The 12,069-nt window shown below is 44.2% G+C and overlaps 2 protein-coding genes across 7 annotated transcripts in view; one reads left to right on the top strand and one right to left on the bottom strand.

Annotated features, from left to right (window-relative positions):
- LOC110499902 (apoptotic protease-activating factor 1) overlaps positions 1-12,069 on the bottom strand; it is a 62,575-nt gene that overhangs the window by 41,517 nt on the left and 8,989 nt on the right. For all 5 annotated transcript variants that reach the window (XM_090213680.1, XM_036957158.2, XM_036957159.2 and 2 more), the window contains exons 8-18: positions 6,627-6,865; positions 6,085-6,252; positions 5,231-5,362; positions 4,492-4,605; positions 3,829-4,013; positions 3,335-3,461; positions 3,097-3,222; positions 2,774-2,914; positions 2,508-2,633; positions 2,169-2,321; positions 56-184 (exon numbers count right to left, since the gene is read on the bottom strand). In XM_090213680.1, coding sequence (XP_090069806.1) covers positions 56-184; positions 2,169-2,321; positions 2,508-2,633; positions 2,774-2,914; positions 3,097-3,222; positions 3,335-3,461; positions 3,829-4,013; positions 4,492-4,605; positions 5,231-5,362; positions 6,085-6,252; positions 6,627-6,865 — 1,640 coding nt within the window. The remainder of the gene's footprint in view (positions 1-55; positions 185-2,168; positions 2,322-2,507; positions 2,634-2,773; positions 2,915-3,096; positions 3,223-3,334; positions 3,462-3,828; positions 4,014-4,491; positions 4,606-5,230; positions 5,363-6,084; positions 6,253-6,626; positions 6,866-12,069) is intronic.
- LOC149972970 (putative C-type lectin domain family 20 member A) lies at positions 7,339-11,543 on the top strand. 2 transcript variants are annotated; one of them, XM_090213682.1, is made up of 5 exons: positions 7,339-7,427; positions 8,078-8,458; positions 8,728-9,057; positions 10,810-10,919; positions 11,313-11,543. In XM_090213682.1, the coding sequence occupies exons 1-5, from the start codon at positions 7,397-7,399 to the stop codon at positions 11,460-11,462; spliced, it is 1,002 nt and encodes a 333-aa protein (XP_090069808.1). In that variant the 5' UTR covers positions 7,339-7,396; the 3' UTR covers positions 11,463-11,543. The 2 variants fall into 2 exon arrangements, with proteins under 2 accessions (XP_090069808.1, XP_090069809.1); XM_090213683.1 differs by lacking the exon at positions 7,339-7,427 and having other exon boundaries at positions 7,949-8,458.

Raw genomic sequence — 12,069 nt, 5'->3', positions numbered from 1 at the left:
CACCATGTGTGTACATGGCACAGTGTAATAGTCAACAGGCTGTGTGTGTGTGTACCTCCACAGCATAGTGTGACAGTGCGATGGCCACCAGGTTGCTGCTGGGGCAGGCGTGACAGTACTGCACCGTGCTCAGACGACTGGTCCGGATCTCTAACAACATGGCCGCCGTCTCTACATCAAACACCTGGGAACAGCAGGAGGGATCTGTCACTACACCATAGTTATCGCTCTCTAGTGCAACTGCCAATATGTGTGGCACAAAATGGCTGGCTTCCATGCATAAGCTAGTGATATTGTGATATCTAGACACTTCTTGATGGCCCCTTGAAGGGCACAGAGGTTGTTAGGTCAGACCATGTAGAGATCTAATTGTAAGTTGATCTGGAGTCTTTGCTAAATGACTCAAATGTAATGTGAACTGTAAAGGACATGACAGGATGGGATTAAATGGAAGCAATATGGTAATAGCCTGATAAGCTGCTAAGTGAAGTCTCAACTGCAGGTTTGGTTTTCATTCATTTTTCTGACTTTGCAGCTGTCCCATCTAGCGGGAACCGGCTCAGTTCTGCCTCCAGGGCAAGACTCATGACAATACATGTCAACCTGCATCTCAACCATGGATGATGATTTCCATATCTTCCAACTTGGCAAAGTGTGGGATTGTGAAGGGAAAAGCAGACCGAAGAAAAGAAAGGGAAAGAGACGGAGAGAAAACAGAGATTCAGGTGGAAAACAAAAGGGGTTCCAACTGCTGTTTCTACGAGCCATAATTGTTTTTAAAGTCCATCAAGCTATCTATTCTTCTATAAATACTAGCCTACAAACTGACAACTCTGACATTCAACGCCACTCTGACATTCAACGGCACTCTGATTCCTGGAGTGGAGAGAACAGACACAGAGACCTTTACATTTCCCAGGAGTGGGACGGCTTCATTCTCAGTCAGAACACACGCTTCTACCCTCTGATGGACAGACAGGCCCAAATACCAAAACATGAAAGACAAGTTGTCCAGGGCATTCTCATTGCTTCACGGACAGATTGCTCTAGGAGCAGTTTACTAGACAAGAACATACCGCTAAACACAAATATATTGACAGAATTTGACAGATAGGCTACGCAGTGCGTCGACACGGTGTACAACACATTAGGAACACCTGCTCTTTCCATTACAGACTGACCAGGTGAATCCAGGTGAAAGCTTATTGATGATCCACTTCAAATCAGTGTAGATGAAAGGGAGGAGACAGGTTAAAAATCCTTCTTTAAGCCTTGAGACAATTGAGAAATGGATTGTGTACGTGTGCCATTCAGAGGGTGAATGGGCAAGACGAAAGATTTAAGTGCCTTTGATCGGGGTATGGTAGTAGGTGCCAGACGCACTGGTTTGTGTCAAAAACTACAACGCTGCTGGGTTTATCACAGTTTTATCAAGAATGGTCCACCACCCAAAGGACATCCAGCCAACTTGACACAACTGTGGGACACAATGGAGTCAACATGCCAGCCCAGGACCTTCACATCCGGCTTCTTCACCTGCAGGATCGTCTGAGACCAGCCACCGGACAGCTGATGAAACTGTGGGTTTGCACAACTGAAGAATTTCTGCACAAACAGTCAGAAACCATCTCAGGGAAGCTCATCTGCATGCTAGTCGTCCACAGCCGCAACATTCCCCAGGCCAATATCAACAGCCTGATCAATTCTATGCAAAGGAGATTTCACACTGCATGAAGCAAATGGTGGTCACACCAAATACTGACTGGTTTTCTGATCCACGGCCCAACTTAAAAAAAATTTAAAACATTTTAAGGTATCTGTGACCAACAGATGCATATCTGTATCCCCAGTCATGTGAAATCCATAGATTGGGGCCTAATGAATTTATTTACATTGACAGATTTCCTTTTATGAACTGTAACTCAGTAAAATCTTAGAAATTGTTGCATGTTGGGTTTCTATTTTTGTTCAGTGTAGTGTTAGCCATAGCAAGTTACCGAAGTCCATTCAACATTCAGCCAGTTCCTACTCTGATGCAACATGCTAAACAAATCTGGTCCGAATCATGACATCATCCCTGTGCCCACGCCACGGCCCCATGCCAGCCTGACGGAGCAGAGCAGAGGCTTACTCACTCAGCAGGGGAGGGCTGGCTCTTCAACACTCACAAAGACTGCGTTCCTGGCAGCACAGATGATGGTCCTGCCGCCTGCTGACCAGGTGCTGCACTTCACCATGACCTCCGTCTGCTCTCTCTGCTCCGAGAACATGTCCGCCACGTCTATGGACTTCCACTCATTGGCCGAGGACACCTCCCACAGCTGAAACACACATGCAAGCACACAGGTAGGCACGCACACATGCATGCATACAGAAACACATACACAGGTACGTACAATTAATGTTGTTAAATACATAGTAGTAGTCTACACCTAAATTAAAAACCTTTATCTTTATTTGCTAATATGAACACACAAAGCCATAGGTGGTGACTATGCCCCGCCCACCTTCAGGGTTCCGTCACTGGAAGAGGTGGAGAGGTAGGCGTCATCAGGGGAGAAACAGCAGTGATTGACAGGCTCCAAATGACCAAACATGGTGTTCTGGGAGGAGGGTTTATTGATGTTCCACAGCTAGAGAGAGAGAGAGGGTGGGATATATATATATATATATATATCTTATAGCCAGAGTGCAAAAAATGTGGCCTACTTCATGGTTTTTAAAATCACACACACACACACACACACACACACACACACACACACACACACACCTTGGTGTTCATGAACTTGTCGTTGGAACAGGTAGCCAGTAGGAGGCGTCGGCGTGTGTTGGTGAACTGACAGTGGTTGACCTGCTCCTCGTGTTCGTCCTCAAACATCCTCATCAGAGTCCCACGCTCCACATTCCAAACCTGGCACACAACACAGATACTGTAGTTACATAGATATACAACTCTTTTATTTGCTTTCCAAACCTTTTACACTACACAGATTAGAGACAGACAAACGACTTCCGTCTGTCGAAGTCGGGTTGTCAGGCAAGTCTGTCTGAAGTCTGTCCAAAGTTTGAATGGCAGAGGCTTCCACACCATACCTTGACCTTCCTATCACTGGAGCAGGTTGCTAGGAGACGGTCATCCGGGGAGAAGGCGCAGCAGAGCACCTCATCGTCGTGGGCCTGGATCTCCAGCAGCTTCTCCCCAGACGTGCTCTTAAACACCTGGAGACGCACACAGGGCAGAGTTTATAGAGGACACCCACTCACACAAACAGGGAAGTGTGGGAGATACAGTGTGTAAAATATTTATTTCAAAAGAATGTGTGTGTCTTACTCGCAGTGTCTTGCTGGAGCCACAGGAGGCGATCTTGGTGCCGTCGTGGGAGAAGCAGGCAGAGTAGATGGATCCCTGGTGGGGCTGGACCACCAGACGAGACAGGCTCTTCAGACTACTTTTGTTCCTGGAACAAACCACAAACATAAATTACTTAGAGAACGTGAGCATGAGGGGATGTTAGAGGAAGTAGAACATCAGGGAATGAGACTAAAACGTAGAGTTATGGTCATAGAGTTGGATAGAGGGCACGTCTTTGCATGTATAAAGGCTTCTGTTTTAGCATGGGCAATGCCACTGACACTACGCTCAAACAGGCTTTGTGGTAATTGCGACTCAACCAACTCTATGGTTAGGGTATGGTTGACTGGGGAATGGAATGCATAAGGGCTAGGGAGTAAGAGGTAGGGGCTAGGGGTCAATACTGTACACCCCGATTAAGTAGTGAGTATACTTATAAGCACGTGAGTAGTGTGTACGGGCCTACTACTGACACCCAGTCAAGGTAGAGTCCCCCTCTGGTGGCCCTCTCCTGCGCCTGCAGCAGGGCCTGGCGGTACACCTCAGAGGAGTCTGGCTGGGACAGGGCCAGCTGCACTACGTCAGGGAACGGACGCTGCTCCAACTGGTGGCCGTTCAGAGACAGGAACTCCTGGAAGTGGCCCCGCACCTCGCTGTTCTGGGGGGGGACCATAAAGAGAGACTCACAGCGAGGATGTGACAAATGGTGTGCGTCCCAATAATATGTCCAGCTTCCTGAAGTGTGCATTTATTCACTACACACATAAAAGCATTGGATTGGAGAAGGCATAGGCTAGGGGGAGTTTATATACAACAGTCACTTCCTTTCAAAACCATGAGCGGAATTGAACAAGTACACACTGCAGGAGAAAGGAGAGATTATTGGAACAGAACAATTGTATTCACGGGCATGAAACGAGTAACTGTTTGCTCAAGGGCACAAGGACAAATTTTTCACCTAGTCGGCCCAGGAATTCAAACCAGCGACGTTCTGGTTACTGGCCCAATGCTCTTAACCGCTAGGCCACCATCGACTTACGAGTAATTGATACCAACCACAAGATCTGAAAACCATATCAAATGAGGATAAAACAAGGTACACTAAGTTCCTCAGTGAACTTGGGTGTTGATCAAACCTCTTTGTCCAGTATGGTGCTGTACTCCAAATAGTCATTGATGAGATGAGCCGGTCCCATAATCTGAGCTTTAGTTCTGACCCAGTCCAGAGAAAACATCAGAGAGTACAACTCCTAAAGGGAGAGAGGGGGGAGGAGAGGAGAGAAGGAAGGGAGGGGTGTAAGGGTAACAGAAATAGAGAGAGAGAATATACAGGGAGAGAGAAAGAGATGGAGATAGAAAGAAATAGAGAGAGAAAAAGACATTAGTGACTTGTGCTTGTCTGGCGAAGGCCTCCATCATACGGAGTGGTGCTTTTATCTCCATCAGACTGTGAACAGCCATCACACCATCTCCTGTAGCAAGACGCTAAGAGAGACTCGTTCACAAAACAGACACCAGCTCACACAATACACACACTCACACCAACTCCCTCACACACCAGCTCTCTCACACAAGCTCAAACTCACACACACAAGCTCAAACTCACAAGCTCAAACAAGCTCAAGCTCACACAAGCTCAAACTCACACAAGCTCACACAAGCTCAAACTCACACAAGCTCAAACTCACACAAGCTCAAACAAGCTCTGATAGTGTTATTTGGGTGGTTAATTGGATTTAGTTTTTGATTATTTGTGTCCCTGCTAGGAGCTAGTAACACAAGCATTTCCCAGCACCCGCTATAACATCTGCTAAACTGTGTACGCGACCCAAAAATGTTGATTTGATGTGTGTGTTTGTGTGCACGCGTGCGTACCTGTGTGAGGTTGGCCTTGGCCATGTGGTAGGTGAGGAATCTGAACCAGTAGAGGCACTCTTCATCTCCTGAGGTGGGGGGACCCTGGCTGTAGCGCTGCTGGTACTGACGCACCACCTTGGTGTGGAGGCTCTGGAACACACACACACACACACGCTTGTTCAAAAACATACCATATTAGAAACTGGGTGATTTTAGCCCTGAATGCTGATTGGCTGACAGCCGTAATATAACAGACCATATAGCACAGATATGACAAAACATTTATTTTAACTGCTTTAATCACATTGGTAACCAGTTTATAATAGCAATGAGGAACCTCTGGGGTTTGTGGTATATGGCCAATATACCACGGCGAAGGGCTGTTCTTAAGCAGGACGCAACATGGAGTGCCTGGACACAGTATATTGGCCATACACCACAAACCCCTCAGACCTTATTGCTTAATTATAGTAGATTGATGTCCCAATAATGCAGGGCATAGAAGACATGAGTCTAACTGATTCATTCTTTAAGCGACTGTCTAGTTCTCCAATTTATATGTACATTGATTCTCTAGAAGACAGTGTTTTCCTTATATTGGATTTCAGAAAATATGAATTAATTCAAACATATTTGACAAAAGTTAACAAACATCAAACTTTAGATACATTTCAAAATGGCCACCAGCATACAGAACAACCCTATGTAAATGAAGATAGAGGTGTGTATGTTGGAGTCAGAGGAGGCTGCTGAGGGGAGGACGGCTCATAATAATGGCTGGAATGGAGTATTTAATACCATTCCATTCCGGATATTATTATGAGTTGTCCTCCTCTCAGCAGCCTCCACTGGTTGGAGTGTATGAGACCCACCTCTAGGCCAGAGCGGTTCATCTCAGCCAGGAAGTCCAGCTGGAGGTCGTGGAGGTAGTAGAGGTAGGGCCGGTGGTGACAGTCACGGAACAGTAGGGACTTGTTCACAAAGTCCTGGAGAACGTCCTCCACCTCCTCCGGTTCTAGATCCCACAGAACTGACAGAACCTGCAGGCAGAGGAACATGGAGGACACCGGAGGTTGGTGGCACCTTAATTGGGGAGGACTGGCTCATAGTAATGGCTGGAACGCTATTCAAGACATTATAATGAGCCGTCCTCCCCTCAGCAGCCTCCTTTGATGGAAGAACAGGCTTCGATTTAGAGACAGATTTAGAGACAGAGAATGTCCTGTTTCCTTGTCTTTTATTATCTTATTCCCTCCTTCTTTCCACAAGGAAAGCTCACAATGTCTCCATGGGTTGTGAATACTTTCTGGCTGAAGGTGCTGGATAGCCTTACCCTAACCTACTGTAGCCCAGCTTAGTTTAGCCTAAACTTATCTACCCAAGCTTAACCATAATCCCCCCGGGCCAGTCTGACCTTGGCAGGTACTTTGACGTCCTTCTCCAGGACGGTGAGGTCAATGTACAGCTCCCTGTGTTCCTTGGACAGGACCTGGATGCTGGCAGCCATGGCCTGGTCAAGGGCATCGTAGTCATACGAAGACGACTTACGGATACGCTTGAACTTCTTCTGCTGGAGCGTGTGCAGGTAGTAGGCCCAGCGGTCTGGGAACTCCCGCAGCAGGGCCCCGATTAGGGACACCACCAAGGGAGAGCCTGGGGAAGAGAGGAGGGTAGAGGAGGGGTTTAGGTAGGCTGGTTGATTGTGCCAAGAGTTGAGATGTAACAGAAATGTAATTTGTATTTATTAGTTTTGATACATTTAATTAATTATTTAATGTATTGAATTTAACATTTCACTAATTGAAATTGAATTTCATGATTTAGAATGGAATTCTAAAAGTCGTTGAAGTTTAAGAGTTTTCAGTGGGCATTAAGGGCTCCTTTTCTCCAAAGTCTATGTTCAGACTAATTTGACTATCATTTTTTTGACTCAAACAAAAACAGGTTAACAGCCTCCTACTCATTTGACTGATGTCCTGCGGGTAAGAGAGAACTGAACATAACCACTATACAAAGCAAGCTATAAAAATACATGAATAGGTGTACTGTGTATTGTGAAACACATTGTTCTGAAATAGCGCCTGCCCTACAGAGAAAGGTGCAGCTGAATGCAGAGGATCCACAGTACACCGGGTCAAGACAGCTCGCTCAAAATATTGGTTTCTTTTTTATGAATCGTTTGTCATGGAGAAGAAAGTGATTGTGTTTTTCTCAGGTCAGTGGTTTTATTATGATATTTAAAATATATAAATTTTATTACAATGTATTTACAATTGCATATCTGCAGCCAGCACATTTGTGTTCCAACCCAACACCATCAAAGAATCAATGAACCATCAAGCCCTTGAGAAGTTGAATCTGCTAAAGTGCAATACTTTTAAATAGAGTTAAAATGTGAACATTAGTAGTTTAAGAAATAGTAATACTATGATTTTTTCTGCTTTGAACTTTTAGAACTGAACTTGACTATTGATATTGCAGCCTCTGGGTAGAAGGGTCTATATTAATTATGTTGCAGCCTCTGGGTAGAAGGGTAGAAGGGTAGACATTATTGATGTTGCAGCCTCTGGGTAGAAGGGTCTATATTAATGATGTTGCAGCCTCTGGGTAGAAGGGTCTATATTAATGATGTTGCAGCCTCTGGGTAGAAGGGTCTATATTAATGATGTTGCAGCCTCTGGGTAGAAGGGTCTATATTAATGATGTTGCAGCCTCTGGGTAGAAGGGTCTATATTAATGATGTTGCAGCCTCTGGGTAGAAGGGTCTATATTAATGATGTTGCAGTCTCTGGGTAGAAGAGTAGATATTATTGATGTTGCAGCCCTTGAGGCAGTTACCTGAGATGACAATGCACCTCTTCACAGGGCTCTTCACACTATCCTCCTGTCAGTATCACTATGTAAGGGACCCTAAAAACTGGACTGAAGCACAGAGGTACTGCAGAGAGAAGTACACGGACCTGGCCACCGTAAGCAACATGGAGGATATGAACAGACTGAACCACTTGACTATAGACAGCGGTTATGTTGGCGCAGTGTGGATAGGACTGAAGAAGGGACAGTATTCCAGGTGGCAGTGGTCTCTGGCAGACATAGACTACTATAGTGAGGGACAGACTCAGTTTAGTGAATTTTGGGACCAAAACCAGCCAGACAATTTGAATGAAGATTGTGGTGTCATGGAGAATTCTGGAAAATGGCACGACTATTTTTGTACTACTCAACACTTTCCAGTGTGCTACGACGGTGAGTGACATACTACGTGTATTCTAGTTAAAAACACACTAACCTGGTAACACAAGAGGACACCAGCAGCACATACAAGTTCGCAGATTACTGTGGGGTTATCAAGGTCGCAACAGATTACTGTGGAGTTAAAGGTCACAACGTTTATCTTTCAAATTTCTTGTCAATTCCAAGCTTATGATTTCCAAAGGTTTATGAATTGACAACAGTTCAAACGGCATCGATCCAAACTCTGATCCAAACTCTGATGGTTGCATTTGTCCCCATAGGGACTAAGCCTCCAGCTGGTCGTTTCCTAATGGTTCAACAGCTAATGACCTGGAGGGAGGCTCAGCTCTACTGCAGGAAGCACCACACAGACCTGGCCAGTGTGAGGAACCAGATTGAGAACAAAGAAATCTGTAACGTGGCCGGGAGAAGCAACGTTTGGATCGGCCTGTTCAAAGACACCTGGACTTGGTCGGACCAGAGTAACTCCTCGTTCAGATACTGGGTCGACAGAGAACTGAACGAGTCCTGCGCTGCTTGGAATCGCAGTACCTCAGGCCAATGGATAGACAGAGAATGTCTGAAGGAATGTCCCTTTGTTTGCTACGGCAGTAAGTTAAGATCCCTTATGCACAATAAGGGATCAAACTCATCTCATCACCAAACTCATCTCCTTAAATGGGCTGTTGATTTGGAATAACTGTCCACACAGATTTAAATATGTGACATTCTTGTATGCAATAGTGAATGTTCATCTTAACTGTAAGTGTGTATCTAGATGAAGTCGGAAGTTTACATACACTTAGGTTGGAGTCATTAAAACTAGTTTTTCAACCATATTTCTTGTTAACAAACTATAGTTTTGTGCATGACAAATCATTTTTTGAACAATTGTTTTCAGACAGATTATTTCACTTATAATTCACTGCATTACAATTCCAGTGGGTCAGAAGTTTACATACACTAAGTTGAATGTGCCTTTAAACAGCTTGGAAAATTCCAGAAAATTATGTCATGGCTTTAGAAGAATCTGATAGGCTAATTGACATAATTTGAGTCAATTGGAAGGGAACATGTGGATGTATTTCAAGGCCTACCTTCAAACTCAGTGCCTCTTTGCTTGACATCATCGGTAAATCTAAAGAAATCAGCCAAGACCTCCACAAGTCTGGTTCATCCTTGGGAGCAATTTCCAATCGCCTGAAGGTACCACGTTCATCTGTACAAACAATTGTACGCAAGTATAAACACCATGGACCACGCAGCCGTCATACCGCTCAGGAAAGAAACAACTTCTGTCTCCTAGAGATTAACGTACTTTGGTGCGAAACGTGCAAATCAATCCCAGAACAACAGAAAAGGACCCGGTGAAGATGCTGGAGGAATCAGGTACAAAAGTATCTATGTCCACAGTAAAACGAGTCCTATATCGACATAACCTGAAAGGCCACTCGGCAAGGAAGAAGCCACTGCTCCAAAACCGCCATAAAGCCAGACTACGGTTTGCAACTGTACATTGGGACAAAGATCATACTTTTTGGAGAAATGTCCTCTGGTCTGATGAAACAAAAATATAACTGTTTGGTCATAATGACCATCGTTATGTTTGGAGGAAAAGGGGGGACGATTGCAAGCTGAAGAACACTTTCCCAACAGTGAAGCACGGGAGTGGCAGCATCATGTTGTGGGGGTGCTTTGCTGCAGGAGGGACTGGTGAACTTCACAAAATAGATGGAATCATAAAGAGGGAAAATGATGTAGATATATTGAAGCAACATCTCAAGACATCAGTCAGGAAGTTAAAGCTTGGCTGCAAAATGGGTCTTCCAAATGGACAATGAACCCAAGCATACTTCCAAAGTTGTGGCAAAATGGCTTAAGGACAACAATGTCAAGGTATTGGAGTGGCCATCACAAAGCCCTGACCTCAATCCCATAGAAAATTTGTGGCCAGAACTGAAAAAGCTTGTGCGAGCAAGGAGGCCTACAAACCTGACTCCGTTACACCAGCTGTCAGGAGGAATGGGTCAAAATTCACCCAAATTATTGTGGGAAGGTTGTCGAAGGCTACCCAAAACATTTTACCCAAGTTAAACAAATTTAAGGCAATGCTACCAAATACTTGTTGAGTGCATGTAAACTTCTGACCCACTGGGAATGTGATGAAAGAAATAAAAGCTGAAATGAATAATTCTCTCTACTACTATTCTGACATTTCACATTCTTAAAATAAAGTGGTGATCCTAACTGACCTAAAACAGGGAATTTTTACTAGGATTTAATGTCAGGAATTGTGAAAAACTGAGTTTAAATGTATTTGGTTAAGTTGGATGTAAACTTCCGACTTCAACTGTATGTGTTAGACCCAAGACCCCCAACAGTCAAGAAGATACAGGTAGTGAGAGTGCGGATGACCCCAGACCCAAACATGGACCTGAATGATGCTAAGAAGAGGGAGGCCATTTTACAGCAGGTGAGTCTCACCCTCTTCATTTCTAGACTTTTACCTTCATTTAACCATGCATGTCAGTTAACTCTTTACGGGTTCAAAGTGGCAGATTTTATGCCCACCTGACCCAGATTGCGATTTATAATGGGCCGTTTTTGGATTGTGTAAACAACAGTAATTGTGTGATGGTGGGATGCAGGGTTGTGTTCAAAACAAAACAACAAGTGTGCTTGCTCTAGTTCCTCAACAGCACTGCTAGGGGAGCTAAAAATGTTTAAAAAAAACCTAATATTTGAACACTCTTCTTTGAGTCAAAGTACATGGAAAGGAGTGAATAGTTAATCCTACAATGTATTAATAAATACATATTCAGTAAAATTAGGTGTTCAGGGCATAAAGCCTGGTTCTGTTCCTCAGATAAAGGAGAAAATGAAGGCCAATGGGATGACTTGGAACTTCGAACTGAGATGGAAAGAGCAGCCAGATGAAAAGGTCTTCCACAAGGAAGAGAAGAAAGAGAACGACAGAGAGAAAAAAAGGGAGCCGAAAAATAAGGAAGAGCTTTGAATAGAAGCACATGGAGTTAGTGTGTGGATCGGTTGCCGTGTTAGTGTGTGGATCGGTTGCCATGTTAGTGTGTGGATCGGTTGCCACCTATAATTAATGATTCCCTTCTCATCTCGCATTGTATTAATTTATCATGAACCATTATTAACTATGAGAATTCCCGAGAAGCAGGTGTTTAGAGGATATATTTGCATCGTCTCAGGCAGCAAACCAATATATCCTTCAAACACCGGCTTCTCGGGCATTATCACTTTTATACAACGGATTACCAACATATTCAAATAATAATTTATTGATGAAGTCATTCAGTCTTTTTGTTATGCATCTATGGACACGACCCAGTCGTTCCTTCTAAATGTTCCATAGCCATACTGGCTGGCAACGTTCTTATCCTTTGCTTGCTAGCTAGCCAACTATGGTTAACTTAGTCACGTCAAACAGTGCAGCCAGAACAACAACAGTAGCTGCATTTGTTTAAGCTGTTTTCTAGTGACATTTACTTAGGGACATCTATAACAATGAGCTAATGATGCACGATTTCTCCTGGCATAGAAAATGTGCTCTCTTGTCAGGACATTGTCGTTCAGAGGAGACAACAACACAACTA

This window comes from Oncorhynchus mykiss, chromosome 21 (genome assembly GCF_057628025.1).
Source record: "Oncorhynchus mykiss isolate SJ-2025 chromosome 21, ASM5762802v1, whole genome shotgun sequence".
NCBI lineage: Eukaryota > Metazoa > Chordata > Actinopteri > Salmoniformes > Salmonidae > Oncorhynchus > Oncorhynchus mykiss.
This window is presented reverse-complemented; position numbering and strand designations above follow the sequence as displayed.

Excerpts from the sequence above, each read along its gene's own strand:
- LOC149972970 (XM_090213683.1), top strand. The coding sequence starts at position 8,026 with ATGTTGCAGCCCTTGAGGCAGTTACCTGAGATGACAATGCACCTCTTC. Across the intron at positions 8,459-8,727 it reads CTTTCCAGTGTGCTACGACG|GGACTAAGCCTCCAGCTGGT; the intron begins GTGAGTGACATA and ends TTGTCCCCATAG. Across the intron at positions 9,058-10,809 it reads TCCCTTTGTTTGCTACGGCA|ACCCAAGACCCCCAACAGTC; the intron begins GTAAGTTAAGAT and ends TGTATGTGTTAG.